The sequence below is a fragment of the Prinia subflava genome, chromosome Z (assembly GCF_021018805.1).
Source record: "Prinia subflava isolate CZ2003 ecotype Zambia chromosome Z, Cam_Psub_1.2, whole genome shotgun sequence".
Taxonomy (NCBI): domain Eukaryota; kingdom Metazoa; phylum Chordata; class Aves; order Passeriformes; family Cisticolidae; genus Prinia; species Prinia subflava.
Genome location: NC_086283.1, coordinates 64,325,615 through 64,345,028, shown reverse-complemented (window position 1 = coordinate 64,345,028; position 19,414 = coordinate 64,325,615). Strand labels below are relative to the sequence as shown.

At 41.3% G+C, this 19,414-nt stretch overlaps 1 protein-coding gene across 5 annotated transcripts in view; it reads right to left on the bottom strand.

Annotated features, from left to right (window-relative positions):
- PALM2AKAP2 (PALM2 and AKAP2 fusion) overlaps positions 1-19,414 on the bottom strand; it is a 268,242-nt gene that overhangs the window by 202,614 nt on the left and 46,214 nt on the right. For all 5 annotated transcript variants that reach the window (XM_063423821.1, XM_063423823.1, XM_063423822.1 and 2 more), the window contains exon 2: positions 15,111-15,191. In XM_063423821.1, the coding sequence (XP_063279891.1) occupies positions 15,111-15,191 (81 nt within the window). The remainder of the gene's footprint in view (positions 1-15,110; positions 15,192-19,414) is intronic.

Below are 19,414 nucleotides of genomic sequence, written 5' to 3'. Positions count from 1 at the left end.
GACTTGGGAGTTTTGTTCTGCTTTCTACACTGAAAATGAGGCTACAACCTCTCCTGGTTCCTGTTTCACACAGCTGCAGCTTAATCCAGGGTAGTTCACCAGTGCAGGTGGACTAGCTGAAAGCCATGCTTTACACAGCATACATGCCTATGCTCCTTGTCTGGCCCAAATCCAATGGAGGAATAGGATGAGGATGAAGAGGCAGATAGGATGAGGAAGACCAGGAGTCCAAAGCTAAACAGGACTTTGACCCTTGGCAAGAAGGAAATTGAGCTGGTGGAAAAAAAAGTCAGCCAGGGGACCAACCAAACTTTCCCTTGCATTGATCAATAAAGAGGACTCTTGGTTTTGAATTTGCCAAGTGATTGGCAATGCTAGTTCAGGGAACCAGCTCCTCTTCTGCAAAGAGGAGTTAAACAGGAAATCATCAGTTCAGGGAAATCGGATTTCAGAGGCAGCCCAAACATGCTGTACATGTCTTTTCAATGCCATGCTTGTTGCTGGAATAGAACCTGACTTGTGCAAACCATGTATAAAGGGAAAACTTTTACCACCAACAGCAAGCTTCAAACCTTGCTCAAAATAGAAACATTTTTGACATGACAGGCAAGGCTTTCTTGCTAGTTTTTGAGAGTGTGTATATATATAGACATAGTATCTATGCACAAACTATTTTTGTCACTCCATGACCTATTTGATGTCAGGCAATTAGATTTTAGGAAGGCAGCAGACAGCATAAAGCAAGACAAAATGCACACACACATTAAACTTTATAAATTACTCAAGCTTTCACTGGCTTTAACTGTGCTGTGCATAAGAGGATGTCCAGGTGGATTTAAAACAGTTTCTGTGTGAATTAGGACTTCTGCATAACAGGAAAGGTCTCATGCTCTTGTCCCATGCAGTCACATTCAGTAGTTGGACCTGCTGATGCTGGTAACATAATTTATCTCGCTGAACTCAGCTTTGCTCACAGCCTCCAAGTTATTAGCTGTCAAAACAGTACGAGCGGCTATCTCCAGCCACAGTTTCCACAGTTTGCTACTCCAGCCACAGTTTCCACAGTTTGCTACTCCTTGTCCTGGCACTACCATCTATTAGTGCTTCCTGCCAGATTTCACATGCTGGTAGTGAAATTTTTGTGTTCAGCTGAGCTGATTATCAGCCAGAATTTTCTCCACCTCATTCAGACTCACCATCCTATAGAAATGTTCCCTCAGCAGAGGACTCTCAAGTCATCACATGTACGAAGAAACAAAGTGAGACAAAGATAGATTTACAGGTCTTGAGGGGCTAAACATTTAACAACCTGTGCTTTGGCTTTTAAATTCTCAATACGTGGGTACCTGCTGGGCTAGATCCAGTGCAAAGCCTAGTGAAGGCTGACTGCTCTTTAGCAAACTGCTGCCTTTTCTTTCAAATGTGGACCAGCTGCGTGAGGAACTATGTTGCTGCGTGTCTGTTACTCAGCTGTGGTCTTGAATCCGAAATCCTGAAGGACAGTCAGTTGGAAAAAATCCCCTGAGTTTCTAAAGACAAAACTCTAAAGACAAGAACAACCTTCTCTGCTCTAAACCTGGTTTAGATATGGCTCCAGCAAAAAATAAATAAATAAATCCTCTGAAAAAGCACTGCTTGGACAGCACTGGCACTGAAAACATTAACTCCTCTCCTACTCCAGGAGGACAGATAAAATGAAGGCTTTTTTCAGTGTGCTTTTGCAGCCTCCATGCTCATGCTCACACAGGGAGAAGCCAGTCCTTTTAGTACAACTGCTGTACACTAAAAGTAAGGTATTTTGTACAACCTTTGTTTTGGTCTTTGTTTATATGAAACACTTAAGCTACAAAATCACATGGTTTCTGTCTCCCTAAAACCTTTTTTTTAACCTATTAATAGCACGAATTTGAAACTGGAAAGCAGCAATGGGTTTTTTAAAAGACATATTTAGAGACAAGAATGCTATGATCTACTAGAATCCTCCCTCTTGGGTGAAATGTCAGCATATTTTATCTGAAACAGGAAAACTGGAAGCTTTGATGTTTCTGGCTCTCCTTTTTAAGATGAAAATTAAGGCATTTGTTAAATACTATACTGAGGAATTCAGACAAGAAGACTGAGAAATGGAAACATTTGTAAATGCATTTCTTAAACTGCAGAGAATCTATTTGCCAAGCTGCTGAGGTTGTGTGTATTTATGGCCTCACTGCAGATACAAAAGGCTAACAGGCAGGCATACACCAGGGGATGTTGGTCCCACATCTTGCTGTGCAGGAAGCATTTTCTCCCTGGCCAGCTAACTGGTGTAGGAGTGAAACAGTGGGCAGGGATGAAAGGACGTCTCACCTGCTTTGTGCAAACATTTCCCAAGGAGGCATTTTCATCACAAATAGGTAGGGAAGGCCTTGGTACATATGATGAAATCAAGGGTGGGTAATGAGATGGTGGCAGAGTTGTGCTGGGTGCTCAAGCACAGCTCCTGGATATGAGACAGTCGAATGAGGCGGCCCACACCAAAGCAACCCAGACAGATGCAAACCAGAGCCAGATGCAGACTGGAAACAAAAGACAGTGTGCTACCATCTGTCCTCCATAGCTATGAAGTTTGTGTTATGCTTCTTAAAAAAAATGTTGCAAAATCTTATCCCAGGAAGAATAGAAGGCATTTCTCAAATGTGCTAAAAGAAGGTTTGCGTGAGGAGGGAACCCAAAAATACACACCTGTATGAGTTACTCCTGGTCAACAATATTGTACATGTGCCTAACAGCCTGTGATTAAAACAGACACAAACTTGTATTTCAGCATTGCTTCTCCTTCATTGTCTGCTATGAGCTTTAACTTTCCTCTGCATTTTAAAACTTCTTTATGCATCACAGTTGTGCTGTATGATTGGATATTGCCCAAGTGATAAAGAGCTCAGAGAGTGGCCACACACACTGCTGTAAAAATACAGGTATTTGTACTGCTCATAGCCATACTGGAACAAGTCAATATTGTGAATATCATGAATACAGTGAATATGCTGTACTTTCAGAAGGAACCCCTTCACTGACAGAGCAACAGCTATGATATGTACTGCCTGCTATAAGTATTCCGTAATTTACTACAAGAGAACAATTTCTTCAGGGCTAAATCCTTCAGCAGAAATTTGATCATTTCATTAAAAAGGCTTTGTGTTACTGAAGTGGAAAGGGCACTGGACTTGAGATCCTCTAGGCTGCCACTGCTCTCAGGTGATTTGGTTTGTCTGCACAGAATTGAGAACTGAGATGTAGAAATAACTTGCAGCTTTACTTTGTTTGGTTTGTTCAAGCACAGGAAAACCAACTGACTTCCACACCATGCAAAGACCCAAAAAAACAGGTCACAGTTATGTGAACAGACCATAGTGAGGATATAAATAAGTGAACAACTGCTGGATAGGACAGAAGGAAGTTGTGCCAAATGTCTGAATGCAGCAGACACAGTGATGGCCATAAAAGTGGTGCACTGCAAATCTTATATGCTATTTATTCCAGTTGCATGCTTCAGGACAGAGAAGCCCGAGGGCTTTAAGTTGGTTACATTTAGTGCTAGCAAGGAAATAATGCATAGCTTCTCAAATGCACACAGAAGAATTAATGCTGTATATGCAAAGACAACCTTTACTGTTAGTGCTGCATTTTGCTTTAATGTTGGATCAAAAGTTTAGGTATCAGAGCACATTTTATTGTGCAAGTAAACTTTTTAGCATCCTTTTCATAAATCATTATGCCTAGTCCCTGCCACCTCTTCACTCCCTGCTTTGTGAAAGTTGTTTAATTCTAACCATCAGTCTTGCCGATTTTGAAACAACTTAGGTAAACTTTGTTCATAAGAATAATACATTTGCAGTCCCACATACAGTGTGTCTTAACCTGAGGCCCAGACACATCTGCCAGACTTGTCATCACTTTTTATGACAAGAGAAAACCCCCAGTCTTTGCTGTGCTGCTACCTTTTGAGGTAGTCCCTTAAACAAGCTCTGTGTGGTTTTTGTATTTGCAAATGTTTAAGGGGCAGTCGGTACTCTCTCTCCTTGAAAGCAGTGCTTGCTGAAGTGGAGCACTCCTCTGTATCCTGAGTTCAAGGAACATGATAATCCTGAGAAGAAACAAAGGTTGACCTAAGAGAGCCTCCTCCAGTAAAATGTGCCTGCTCTTGTGAAACACTTCTGTATGTGAACTATTCCAGGTAATATGGTCTTCTGTGCCCTAGAAAACAGCCATTAATGCTCCCTGGTGTAATTCCACTGAAATCAAAGTCACTTTTACCGAAATCTTTGCCAAATTAAGTTTTGCCAAAAGTCTTTGCTTTTCGAGGCTTGAAGACCAAGAGACATTAACATTTTAGAGTTGAAGTTATTTATTAATATGAAATTATTTCTCCCTCTATCCAGTATTTGTGCCATGGAAAAACATGAACACAAAAGGTTGGTTCCCCAAGTCCTCAAATCTACATATAACCAGCCCATGCCTACTAGAAGAGTGCAATGAACATTTTTTGCCTGTCACATCTGTGAGTCAGATGTTACCCCCAAACACTCCCACTAGGATGCTAGCATAACTGGCTGCATTTCAGATTTGCTCTCTGCATTTCAAAAAGTTACCTTGGTACAAAAAGGGTGAGGTTTTTAAGCAGATCTGGAGCTCTGGAGGCAGCAGTGAGTCTGACTTTGCTGTTCGGCAGCTACCTGGAGCCCCCTGTCACTCAATGGATCAGCTACAAGAGGGAAAGTCTCCCAGAGCAGTGAAGCCTGTTCTGTTTGTGCATGCTCCCAAGCATCTGCCTGGGTTAATAAAACGGAGGTTGTAAGGAACAGACTGGAAGAATGACCACTGTCAAAACCACTGGGATTCCTCCTTTATCCTGTCTACTCTTTTTTCTCTCCAAACACTGCATTTCTTGCTGTTGTATTCTTGTACTGCCTCCCGAGCCATCCACCTGGCTCTAACCCAGCTAGTACAGGCTACCCTGCATGTCTGGGTCTGGCCCGCTGGTGCACAGCACTGTTGCCAGCATTAGCAAAGAGGTCACTGGGACATGAGGTACTGAGATTCTAGAAAGACTTGTTCCTTTGCCAGCAGGCCTTCCCTTGCCTTTCAGAAAAACGGAAAAAAAAATTACTGCGTGGCTGTAGTGAGAGCAGGCATGCTAATGTTAGATGCCCTTAACCATTTGTGCATAAACATGCAAATGCAGAAAGGAGCTATAGACACAAGCTGTTTGACAGGTATGTCCATCTGGTAATAAGCAGGCTCCCGGAAGGTATTCCTGAGTGATGCTGTAGTATTTAATTTTCCATTAGGCAAACGAACAATCTGCCTCTGCTCAGACTGATGCAGAGTTTTCCTATGGTTTTCAGTGTGAGAGAATCTGCTTGCAGAACAAATGAGAGGTGTGGTCCTCAACAAACACAAGAGATTCTACTCTGCTCTTCTGCAAGATGGATGTGGCCTTGTATGGTATGACTGTCCCTGGAAAGAACAACAGCCATTTCCAGCTTGATGGTGTGATCTGGTTTTATATAGTAGCAAAACTTTTTGTTGCCTCTCCAGTCATCCAAGACATTTGTTTTAGCCCAAGGAGCATGTCTGCATGATAGATGAATACGATTCAAGCACTGCCCAGATTAGGGAATTAAGCTAAACTGAAAAACTTGCAGCTTGATTGTAGTCTTTACTTGAATTACATTGTCATAGCTTTCATATGTATGATTCAACAACAACAAAAAGTATCCTAGCTGGTGAAGCTGAGCCAGCTCAAAAGCAAACAGCATGTTTATAAAGAAGATTAAACATTATCCTGCAGAGTTTCCAGTTAGTTGTTGTTATTCCTTTTTCAGGAAATGAACAAAACATTTCTTAGAAATATCTTAAGGAAGTGATGTTTTCAAATTTTTTTAAGGAGATTACATTTAGTCTCAGAGTTGAAAAGGTAGTCCAACAGTCAGTCAATGTGCATTCGTCACACAGAACATTAAAACACATTAACTTAACTTTTCCTGTATTTTTAGACCTGTCCACTGTAACTGACAACCTTTTGTGACCAGGTATTTGAGGCTGATGGCATAACCTCTTCCTAAGTTTCTTCTCAGCCACACAGGTATGGGTAATTTGCCTGAATTTTTCCTTTTCATATAATCCTTACTGCAGTGGACCACTGAGGCCGGGGTCTCCAAGGCAGTCAGCTCACCAAAGGGACTGGTGCTCTGCCTGTCCCCAAAAAGCATGTCTCCTCTTTTCCCACAGCTCCTGGAGTAACAGAATTTTGCTACAGCACCAGTGAGCCACTAGGCTGTGGGTATAAAAGGGGTACATGGAAGGAGATGAGAAAAGAAATATTAAAAGAAGCAAGTAAATAAGGAAATAAAAATAAACAATGGAGACTATTATAAGCCCCACCTGGAATCACGGCAGCCAGAAGACTTTGCAGAGATTATCTTTCCCCCTTGTTTGCTTGCTGTAGCAGGTCCATTTGACTGCCCTTCAGCTCTTGTGAGTATTTACATACCCACTGCTTTTTCTCAAAGCACACATTCATCACAGCAACAGAGCAAACAGGAACAAGTAACACAGTGCCACGTGACTACAGAAACAGGTGAAGGAAGACTGAGATAGCTGGCTTGATTTGTACTCCCTTTGGGAAGGGCTCAGTGAAGCATCTCAGCTGGATGCCCACATGACAAGGTACATCTTCAGTGTGAGCCACGTGCAACTGGAGCTGCAGATGCAAGGAGAAGGCATGTTTGTGGCAAATGACCTGAGGGATGGGTATGATGATAGCTATAGATGGCTTCTTCATGAGGGTCTCTTGCTTTGTCTGTTTGAAAACCTCACAGGAACAGAAAATGCAGTTGTACAGACAGAGGTCCAATTAGAAATTACTTTTGGGGAAAAAAGAAACAATTGGTTTATGTCCTCAGAGAAAGCTTCCCATTAATGAGCAAAATCACAAGTGTAAACATTCTGAAAACATTGCTTTTAGATTGTTCAGGTTTCATTTATTTAACTTTGTAAATCAAGTAGACAGTTGTTTCCAGTCAAAGATGAAGAAGACAAACTAAAACCCAAGCTCATTTAGCTTCAAGGAAACCCACCACAGCAAGAGACATTGTAAGACTCTAAAAGAGCAGACACAAAGTTTGTATCTCTCTTATTCATAACATTCATCAGCTACAGAGCACTGGCCTGTATAGATTAGTGACAGGGATCACAGGTATGGCTCGATACAAGGTAAGTGTTTCTAACATTCATTGAAGACTTGATGACATTGAGATGAAATACAATGAACAATAAAATGACAGTTAAGTCAAGCACAGCTTCTTGTCTACATACATTTTCTAAACATCCACTCTATTAGAAATTTCTGCTTGAAGTAAGAGAAGATACTACTTTTGGAGAGTTCTGTTGGAGAGTTAGGGTTTATTTTTCTATGTCTCTCTTTAAGAAGTCTATTTAAAATTTCAGACCTCTTCACTGCAGGATGATAATGATGGCTCTGTTCAATTGTTTACTATTTCACCTGTGGCAAGGTTAAGCACCATAATGAAAATAAACTACAAACAAGTGCCAGTGGCTACCGCAGAGGTGAGGGGAGGGATGAGGAGACAGGGCTGCCCCAGCAGGCAGACACTATCAGGGACATAGCTCGCAAAAGGGGATGCTATAGTGAGCTCCCATGTGGCCCAAGCTGGGAGCAGGCATGAGATTCTGGCCTGGTCCAAATGTATTGGGATGAAGATATGCATGGGATAAACCTGCTCCTGTTGGCACATAAATTACTTTTTAAGTCCATGAGAATATCTCTGCTTCCCAGGGAATTTTGGAGCTGGAATAAAAACCAGTTACAAGCTAGCTGAAGTTTCTGGCCTACATGCAGTTGGACAGAAGACTGAATAAGACCCCCTCCTAAAGACAGACATGTGAAAAGAGTGACCACAATTTTACCTCCTGGTGCCAGAAAAATTTAGGTATGCTTTGGTTTTTCCTGCAGGTACTCACTCCATGTTTACAAAGGAAATAAAGTGTAGCCGTGAGAGAAGTAAAAAATAATAAAAAGATAAATCTTTTTGGAATAGTTAACAATCTGAGATTTCAAAAATTGTCAAATCTCTCCCCCAAAGCAAATAAGCTTTGCAATTATCATTACTATAGAGCCACAGTTGTTTTTTGCTATATCTCCCAAAAGAATAATTTTCCCTCTATATTCAGTCTCTCCTTGGCTCCAGTTGATCACTCATTCCCACATATACACATCAGTAAAAAGAGGCTAAAAGAAAAGTTATATTTCAGAGATTCCTTTCTTTTCCAGTCTTAAAAGTTTTTACATTCAATATTTTAAAAAGCTGGATTCAAGTGACATGAATTCATTTTTGAACATGTTTCAGGCCATCAAGAGGGGCTGGGGTTGCAGAGAGCTGTAAGCATCAACACAGGGTGGCTAAAACAAAATCTGCTGGAGTACCCATGAGTTGCTCAAAGGACCTTGTTACTGCTTGAAACCTGACTGGTGATTTCGATGTGTTTCAAGGAAGTCCTGTCTGTATGGTACGTTTATTTACAAGATCATCCCAAGATAACTCTGCCCTAGTTCAAAGCATAACTCATACATCATATTTTTCCTGAATAAAAAGACAACTTGTAGAGGGATCATACCAGAATAATTACAGCTGTGTTTCAATGGCATGCAAGCAGATAAGGAACATGAGTTAAAGGACTAAAGCTCTCATCTCTCTGTGGTAAATAATTTGTGTAGCTGGCCTGGATAAATGATTCTATTTTTTTTTTATTCTATCTTCTTATTGCTAAAAGATTTTAACTGGAGATAGTTAATTTGTTTTATGATCCAGAAGAGAGCCTCTCAATTCTCAGTTCAAATCCTGGTGGGAGACAAACTTCTCAAGATAAGGTGGGCATCAGCCCAAAGGTGCTAATACACAGAATGGGACAAAGAGGGGTCCCCTGTGCTCTCAAAATGCAAATGTCTCTCTGAATTAGTTCTCCGTGTCCCAAAACTGCTGATGAGGCTCTCTACAGACCGTTAAAAATGAATTTATGTTCACGAGCCCTGTTCCTCATGGGGGACTTCAGTGACTCCATCACCTTTTGGAGAGACAACAGCAGGGCACAGGCAATTCAGGAGGTTCCTGGATTGATGCTATTACTGATGATAACTTCCTTCTTCAAGTGACAGAGGAGCCAAGGAGAGGAGGTGCTATGCTGGATATTGTGCTCACCAACAAGGAGGGGCTGGTGGGGATTGTGAAGCTCAACGGCAGCCTTGACTGCAAGGACCACAAAATGAAATTTGAGATCCTTAGGGCTGCAAGGAAGGTGCACAGAAAGCTCACTACCCTGGACTTCAGGAGAGCAGACTTTGGCCTCCTCAGGGATCTGCTTGGTCAAGTGCCAAAGGATAAAACCCTGGAGGGAAGAGGTGCCCAGAAAAGCTGGTTGGTATTCAAGGATCACCATCTCCAAGCTCAGGAGTGACTACCCCTACAAAGAGGAAGACAGGAAAATATGCCAGAAGGTCTGTGTGGGATGTCCTGAACAAACTCAGACATGAAAAGAAAACCTATGGAGGGTGAAAGCAAGGACAAGTGGTGAAAGCAATTTCTCCAGGTGAGGAATACAAAGGGATTGTTCAAGCAGCCAGGGATCAGGTCAGGAAAGATAAAACCTGATGGGCTTAAGTATGGCCAGAGACATCAAAGACAACAAAAAATCCTTTTAGAGATATGCTGGTGATTAAAGGAAGACTAGGGAAAATGTTCAGTTTCCCCAGAAAGAAAAAGGAGACCTGCTTTCCTGGGCCATGGAGAAAGCTGAGGTACTTAATGACTTTTTTGCCTCAGCCTTCACCAGAAAGTGCTCCAAACGCACTGCCTGAGTTGCAGAAGGCAAAGGCAGGGACTGGGAGAATGTAGAACCACTACTGTAGTGGAACATCAAGTTCAAGACCATCTAAGGAACCTGAAGGTGCACAAGTCCATGGGACCTGATGAGAGAACTGGCAGAAGTAGGGGGTAGGCTGTTATTCACTTTATTTGAGAAATTATGGCAGAGTGGTAGTTTCCAGTAACAGGAGAAGTGTGAACATATCCCTTCCTTTTAAAAAGGAAAAAAGAAGACCTGTGCAATGACAGGCCAACCAGTCCCATCTGCCTCAGTGCTTGGCAAGATCATGGAGCAGAACTGTCCTGGAAACTATGCTAAGCCACATGAAAAACAAGGATATGATTGATGACAGCTAACATGGCTTCGTTAAGGGCAAATCATGTGTTGGTGATTTGGTGGCCTTCTATGATGGAGCCATAGATCATTGGGAAGAGCAACAGGTGCCATCTTCCTGGGCTTGTGCGAGGCATTCAGCACCGTTCTACATGATATCCTTATCTCTGAACTAGGTTTTTGAGAATATTGCACTGACCGTGTAGGGAATGGAGACTGTATGACACCATCAAACATTTTTTGTGTGCTTGGTTGAGTTGCCATTAAGGATTAATTTGGTTTAAGGATTAACGGACAATCATAGATGGATTCACTATAAAAAAATAACAAAATTCCTTCATCTGCAAAAGTTATCTTTTTTCTGCGATGTTGTACATATATCGAGAGAGAAACAGTCATATCTATTTATATTTTCTGACAGTAATTATTTTAGGAATAGATTAAATTTGGGACAGCGATATAGCTGGAACTATAAAATTAAAATTTATTTATAGATGAGATCGTTTCAGTTAAACCCATACCCTAACAAAATCTCTGTAACAATGTAAAAAGGCGTTCCTTTTCTTGAGAGTAAAGATGTAATTATTTCACAGATTGTGCTCATGAACTGCAGTCTTTAAGATGCAGATGTTAAAAGAAATAGGTCCCTAATATTTATACCACTTCAGAACTAATATAACTGTGGAAAATGGATTTATTGTAATTTTAACAGTTAAAGTAACAGCACAGAAGTAATTTTAATTCAATTAGGAGGCTTTGTTCTGTTTATTTTACTACCATTGGCCACCAAACAGAGCTGCAGTAAACAATTATAGAAATTTCACTCAACTAACAACAGAAGCAGTCAGATTTTGGAAGAAATACTGCTACCCTGGAGTTTATTTGAAACAGTAAACATCTCTGTTAAAACAGGCCTGTCCAACTTCTGCCTAGCTGAACAAGTCCTTAAAATAAATTGTTGCTTGTAGGTTGTAATCTTCAGTTCAACTAATCAATCAAACAAACAAACAAAATCAGTCTTTCTCCAGAAACCAAATAATTTTGATATATACTGCACAAAGTATGTTTGGTGTAAGGTGAATTTTGACCACTTCTCTGACTTTAAATGACAGAAGCTGATAACACCTCCAGTTCCCATGTACAAGGAAGCTCCATTTGTAGAGCTCTTCCATATGGCTAAGAAACTGCTGAGGCATGAAGTTTAAACTCTATCTATTGTTAAACAACAACAAAACTACAACTCTATCTGCTGTTAAACAATAACACTGACCTTGTGTTATATGGAAGAACTTTTATTTTCATATTAAGGACTGGAGTAGGTGTGATGTTAGGGGAGCTGTTATAAATTGCCTCTTACTAGAGCAAAAGAACATGTTCTATCTCAGAAAATGGGGTTTCAAAGCATCTTTACACCTGTTCCAACACCTAGGGCCTTTCCAATGAAGGCATCTGATTGCAATGTAGAAAAATACACCTCTTGTCTTCAACAGAGATCCCCAATGGCATCAAGATACTACACAGTCAGTTGGTGCCCAACAACATCCTTACTGTGCAGTGGTTCACAGCAGAAAGGATATGGTTTCGCTGTCAGCAAAAGAAAATTCAGCTTTTAGAGCCTATACTACTCTAGACTCTCTCCTACTCCAGATTTTCACATTTGAAGGGTTTCACTTGATTAACTCTGAATCTCATACAGACCGTTAATAGCTGAGCTACACTTTTGTTCTGATGTCCTCAGCACCGGTCTCATTCTCAGGAGCATTTGTAAAATGTGTTGCCAAAGCCTTGTTTACATTCAGGGCTGACTTTTACTAGGTCTAGTGTTTGCTGGGTTGCTCTGCCTAAAGCAGTGGGACAGCACCTGCTGCTGCCTTACTTTCAGCCAGATATGTAACAAGGGAAAAATGAATGAACCAGTAGTAAAGTAATTTTGTCAGGGGTCTAATTGGCATCAGCGACTTGAAAACCGTAGGTAATCAGCATAAACATTTGTAATAAATTATTTCTATTAGATATTTTTCCAATGTGAATAAAATTTTCTGAAATTAACAGAAACCCTGTAGCTTCCAAAACCTTTATTAGGTTACCAAACATGCTATTTTACACAGTGCACTTTAAAAAGAAAATTACTCTGACATTGCACAGAAATGAAGCAAACCCACTGAATACTGCCATGAATGTCTTTGTGTGAATTCAAGCTGTTACGCTTGTGGGATCAACCCAGATACTGCAGACACAGGATTAACCCAGATTTCATTTTCAAAGCTTTCTTCACAGCAGATTTTAATGAACACTGATATGAAATCCTTACATTCTATATGGACATCAGCAGCCTTACAGAATTTTGAGTAAATTCAGAGGCTTCCTAGGAAAGCCTGGTCTTTTAACCTGGATGTCTGCCTTGCACAGAAGTAGATGAAATCCACATAATTCAGGAAATGAATCTTGCTCTACTTAGCACTCTTAGGGAAAATAGATGCACTTTTAGTCTGGTGTGTTAGTCTGGGGAGCCATATCAGACTGAGAGACTATATTCATATCAGACATGGTGCCCCTGACTTGGAGAGGCTCAGGACAAGCAGGATGAGGTGAGGGAGAGCACTGGGGCAGTGGCAGGGGGATACACCATTTTGCAAATGAGAGAATCAAACTGGCAGGCAAAATAAAATCTTGGTCAGCACTTCACTAAGCAACCAGAACACTGAATGATGTATGAAACAAAAATGCAGTTTTCTTCATCTGTCTCCAAAGAGAAACTAGCCAGTGCTTCTACCTCCATTTTTAAAATATTTTTATTATTTTAATTCTAGGAAGGTTCTACCAGCAATGAGGATGACCTTTGCAAACCCAGTTAGACCTCTGCTATCGCCTCATCCATGTCTCCCAGCAGTCAGTTCCTTGGTGGTACAGGCAGCTCATAGAGCAGCAGTCACCATGACCACTCCTGTAAAAGCAGCACAGTCTTCCTCTGCTGACAAGGGATGACACTGAATGGAGAGGTAGGGAAGATTTTATCATATCCTGATGCTCATCCTCGCACACAGCATTACGGACATTGAGTCTAGCTGTGATTTTAGCTGAGAAAGCTGCCATTTTAAACATCTCTGCCATTAAATTTCTGTGCCCTGATCTCCTATTAGCTTCCTATATGATTACTGGTCTTGCTCCAGCCTGTGGGTTAAAATATGAAGGGACTCAGCTATTTTTCATGTGTGTCTGAAAAAATCCATGCAGCAAAACCGAACCTCCTCTAGTGGCAATCAACATAGCAGGGCTGAAGTCAACATGAGTCTACATGAGCTGAGGGGCTGATCCCACTGCACCACCTTGAGCAGTTTTACTTTTCCAATGGATGATGATAAAATACATTTTAGTAACAGCTATATCAAAGTAAAACAGATGAAGCAGAAAACTGGCAGACCTATCCAAAAGGCTCTGCTTAAACAATTTCACAAAGAATCATACTGCAGTTAGCTTGGAAACAGTTAACATGCCAAAAGGAGTCATCAGCTTGGTAGCAAAAAGGGAAAAAACAAGCATCATGAAGGTACTGGAACAGTACCTTACTGCTCTGCTGCAGCATCCTATAGTTATCAGAAGAAATTCTCCCCTGCCTGTACTCAATGGATGCCTGAACAAAATGGCAATTCTTGTTTCCCCACATAAATGCAATCACATTTTTGACTGGAAATAGCAATGTTTGACATTCACAGGTAGCAAACTCGATTGGGGTATTTGCATAGGCTGGTATCAATTACTTGCACTTAACTGCATTGTGTCTACCAGAAAAGGAGGAATAATCTGCAGAACATGACTGCAGGATCTTGGAGAAGCTGGAGAAAGATCCTGCCTGTAGCATAACTTGCAGTGTGGTCTAGGTGCATGTATGGGCAGAGATGCTCTGCACATCACCTCCCAATGCAGGTGCACTGTTCAAACACACACACACACTTATTCCACATGCAACACAAATATCTTAATTTTAAAAACACAGCTCAGCTCACTTGCTGTGAAGATAAACCGCCTGGTTCTAATCATCTTTCTCAGATATTTTAATCACTGAAATTCCTCAGGCTCCCCTACTGAACTAATATAACAAGATCTGACCCACAAAAGCTCACCAGTTACAAAAAGATCACATGTATGTTTTTGTTCTTATCTTTGCTATGCACAAATATCCTACTGACAGGAGGGATAAGCAATAGAAACAGCAAGGATGGCTTTCAAATGATGCTATCTGCAGCTGTCATGGAGACCAACAGGGACTGGGATTGCTCGGCACCCTGTTAAATATCAGGGCGCCTCTGCATGTAGACACACACATATGCATCAGCACCTTCCCTGCATGTACATGAATGCCCATTTTATTATGCCATGCACGCCTAATAACTTCATCCTACAATGAAATCTTTACACACACACACAGATGCATACTAACACTCCCCTTCTGCAACACACACACACAAAACCTAATGACAGGCACCAGAGAAATGCAACGCAGCTCTGCAGGCAGAAAGTGCTGGCTGAAGCCATGCAGTGCACACCCAAGCCACAGCAATTGGTGACTTATCATTATGTATAATAAATAACAGCATTTAATAATAACAGCAATGCTGTGCTGCCAGAACACACACCCTCCCGACTCCATGCTCCTAAACCATTTAAACAACATGGTCCTGTGAATGAAACATACAGAATGAAAAGCAGGCAGGACACGATCACTGCAAGAGATAGGCTCAGGCAGTGAAAGCTGCTTCATGTCAGAGTGGGCTTTTCCCAGCTTTCAGATGTGTGATCTGCATGTCTAATAATGAACAGATTTAGTCAATCCATCATTTCTGGCATCAGTCCCTTACCTTGAAATGCTGCAGCTGAAGTATCTGGTCCTCAAGCTGTTGTCTCTTGCCTTCTATTTCTGTCTGCCTTTTCCTTTTCTCCTTGGAAAAATAATTTTGAGAGAAAGAGAGAGAGAGAGAGAGAGAGAGAGGGAGAGAGGGGGGAAGAGAGAGAGAGAGATATCTCGTCAGAGAAACAGTGGCTTTAAGGGTAGCAGATTCGTAACAGCATGTAAGCAGTCAAACACATCTGTACAGATGTCACCAGTCCCATTTCACCTGCTCCTCTGCCTGCTGGTATGCAAACAGCAGCGTTCTGGGAAGACGCCAGCCCCAGACTGGCTGGTTACTTGCCAGCAGGAGAAATACTCCTCGCTTGCTCCCAGCAGCCGGAGCAGCAACAGAGTGCACAGTCCCAGCGGAGGGGAGAAAACAGGCATAACAGCTGAGAGAAAAGTTAAAGGGACAAAGATGTGATTTTGCATTTGAGATGCTGGGGCCAAAACCATGTGTGGTGCAATTGTGTGACAGCAAGGTATCACAAAAGCAGGGGGTGGCGTCATGGAGGAAGAGAGAAGTCTGCAGACCTCATTTTTCCCCAGCAGGGTTGGTGGTAAGGCTTTCCCTGGGTTCAATGGGGGGAACATATTTCAGCCAGATTGCACAGGATTTACACACAAAGTAAATGGGATTGGTAACCTCCAGCTGGCTGTGTTTAACACAGAAGTCACCAGTGCATGCCAGCAGCTGGCCCTTACCAGGTCCCTGAAGCTGGAGTGACCAAGTGGTGCCAAGGACAGCACGGTCCTTCCCACAGCTGAGTTGCTACAGCTCTGTTCATCGCCACACACCTGTGCCCAGGCTGCTACCCTCAGCAGGTAGCAGACTCTCTCAGGTGTTTCAAGAGGACGACCTGCTTTCCCCCCTGCAACACCTTCCTCTAAAGAAAGTAAACTGTCAGCCCTCTGCACCTTCTGGGGAGCCTTTCTCCTCATCCATCCGTCCATCCCCATCCTGGACCAGGTTCCCTCTCCTGAAGGTCTTTTCTGATTGAGGTTTTGTAGTCAAGACAGAAATACTTAGTAATAAATGAAGGCAGTCAGCCCCTTTTTTACTGCAACAGGGGTTTTTATTTCTTATCTGCAAAACCATTTCTTTTGTTATTTAAGTATTTTAGTAGCTGTAATATTAGGTTTGAAGACATTTGGAGATTCCTTAAATCCACAAAATTATTTTTCTTACTTATTTTTAGGTGCCCTACTGATGCTCTGGAAATTCTCTCCTCTCCATGGATTTCAAACCTTCATGCTTCCTCATTAAGGAGCATATGATAAGATTCTGCCTATGCAGAAATGAATCATCTTAGGTTGGACACCAAACAAGGCTTTTTTGGGGGGAAAACATTATATTTACAAGGAGGATCAGGAAACTTTAAAAAAATTATTCGTTAATGTCAAGCTGCTAAAAGCAAAGCAAAATATGGAGGTAAAAAACTGCCCAGACCACTTCTGCTGATGAGTGAGATTTCAGAATGGTGATGGAAAAGCTGGAGTAATGAACCCAGAAGAAGCAAAGTAGCTAAATGTTGCATATGCCAATCAGTTCTGTAATGTTTTGCACACTCTTACATGCTTATTCATGTGTATCTAGATTTACACACGCAGTCCCCACTGTCTGAAATATGTAAGACTACTGCTGAACAAATACATCCTCATAGAATAGAATCCTGGAATCATGGAACCTGCGTTGGAAGGGACCCTAAAGACCATCTCATTCCAGCCAACGTGCCAAGGGCAAGGTTACCTTTCACTAGACCAGGTTGCTCAGACCCCCATCCAGCCTGACCTTGAACACTCCCAGAGTATCCAAAACTTTCAGGCAACCTGTTCTAGTATCTCACCACACTCACATTAAAGAAATTCTTCCTAATATCTAATCTAAAGCTACTTTCTTTCTGTTTGAAGCCATTCCCCCTTGTCCTGTCTCTACATGCTCTTGTCAAAAGTCCCTCTCCATGTTTCTTATAGGGTCCCTTCAGGTACTGGTAGGCTGCAATCAGGTTACTCCTTCTCTTTTTCAAGCTGAGCAATCCCAATTCTTTCAGTCTTTTCTCCTAGGTGAGGTGCTCAAGCCCTCTAATCATCCTATTGGCTCTCCTCTTGCTCCAGCAGGAAGCTGAAGTTGTTTTAGTGTAGGGAAATCAGCATTTTCAGTAACTAAAATGTCACAAACAGTGCCCATCTTGACATCTCACTGGTCTCTGCACACAGAAGATAGTTTGCATTTATGCACATACATGCATACAGAGCTTGCGTGCATCTTTAAAAATCCTTCTGATACAGAATTGTGATCTGTGGATCCTCCACTCCTATCCTCCAATCTGCATTAGCCCTTTACATTTTTGAAATGAATAGGGTATCAGATGGTTCAGGGGTTAAAACTCCAATATTATTCAGGGACATCTCTTGCCTTTTTCTTTCATTCTGTGATACTAACAGTGTACACAGAGTCTGAAAACCAGAATTTGGTTGTTTTGTTTTTCCTCAAATAGCTAGCCAGCCAGTTCTGGTCAGCCATGGACCAGAACAAAGCAGTTCTAAAAGCTGTTCCAGTTAATGGCCTAATATTCTTGGAATAAGGGTAATTCTGCCCTTTTGTGTCAAGTTGGCCAGATAAAAAAACCATATTGGATTTCATATATGCAGGCATTAACACCCCATGTTTGACATCCCATAGGCCAGCATAAGGTAAATACATCTTCACTGTTAAGTAATCTAGATTGATAAGCGCATCTGTATATATAATATGTTTGTTTATATATAAATGTGTACACCCCCCCCCACCCATGTATATATGTATGTATTCTACCGTCCACAAAAAACCTGTCACTAAAACATGTGATGGAAACCACCACAATACATCCTTGGCTGGTTGTGTGTGCTGTATAATGGATGTGACAAGAAAGCCTTATAAAAGATAGATGAAAACTCCTTTTCTTTTTGAGAAACAGAAAGCACTTAGACTATTTTCCCTGTAGGCAGCAACACAGCAGGCACTAAAATACTTGAACTACTTACTAACTAGTGGATTTCTGTGGAGTTGAATTGGAATATTGCTCACGTTTCCATTTCACTGGCATTCAGATAGCCTGAGTGTGTATGCCTTTACCCTCTGATTTTGTATGAGCTGTGGCTGAGGAATATGATAACAGAAGTACTTTTTATTTTTCTTTTTTCTCTAAAGATTGTGCAACTCAGCTATCAGGACATTCCACCTTCAGGTTACTATATCGCATTCCATTTAGGTTTATCCCAGACCCTGAAGGCTGGGACTATATGCATACCTGGTTTACGTAAGCAGGTTCTGGAAAAGCAGAAGACTGGACTGAATGACAAAACTCCTACCACAACCACCATGTCAAGGATTTTCGACATCATGCCATCCTCCACTTAAACAGTCTTCTGATTCAGTACGTTACTTAAAATATGGGATTTGAAGCACATGTTTAACTTCAGCATTTGTTAAGGCACTTTTCTATGAGTAAGCCAATAAATATTCCTCATTACTTTGTTCATCTACTTAGAGGTAACTTTTTTCCAAGTATTTCTGCTAAATTACAAATTTCTAAGGGTCCTGGCACCAAGAAAATAACATGCTTGCTTTAAACAAAAAAGTTTACCCTAGAAACTGGATTGAAGCGAGGTGGAAAGGACTGGAACTAGTTTTATTTGACTGTGGCATGTTCAAAGGAAAAACTTTTGTGTCTTTCTGCAGTGTATCTTTCTGTGCTGCTTTTTAAGAACACATATAGTCATCACAGATAGTTACCCTTCCAAAATGGTGGAGGAGTACCATTTGGGAGGTAGTCTCAGGGGACTCTGAATATTTGAGATATTAATGAGGAAAACAGGATTTAACCTTTGCATCTCTCCCTTCACCAAATTACAAGGATAATGGTAAAGTTAAAATACTTTTTTTTTTCCACTCAGATCTACAGAATGGGAAAAGAACATAGGTCAAACAGCAAAATTACTCATGCTGTGGAAGAATGAGATTTGTATTCAGGCATTCATACGTGGATGTGCAACATGTAAGCCATAAATTTATTTCCAAGAAACTAGATTTTGGAAAGGATGAAATTCTTAGCACTGAAGTTGGTCAGTGCCAACTGATTGCTAATAACCAAATATATCAAATACTCAGTAAGAACCCTTGCTCTTGGAAGAACAAGAGACACTGGTAGGTTCAAACAGTGATCTGTAAAATAGAAATAGTCAATGGACATCTGCTGCTCACTCTGTCTTCCACACTAAGGAATAAAAGGG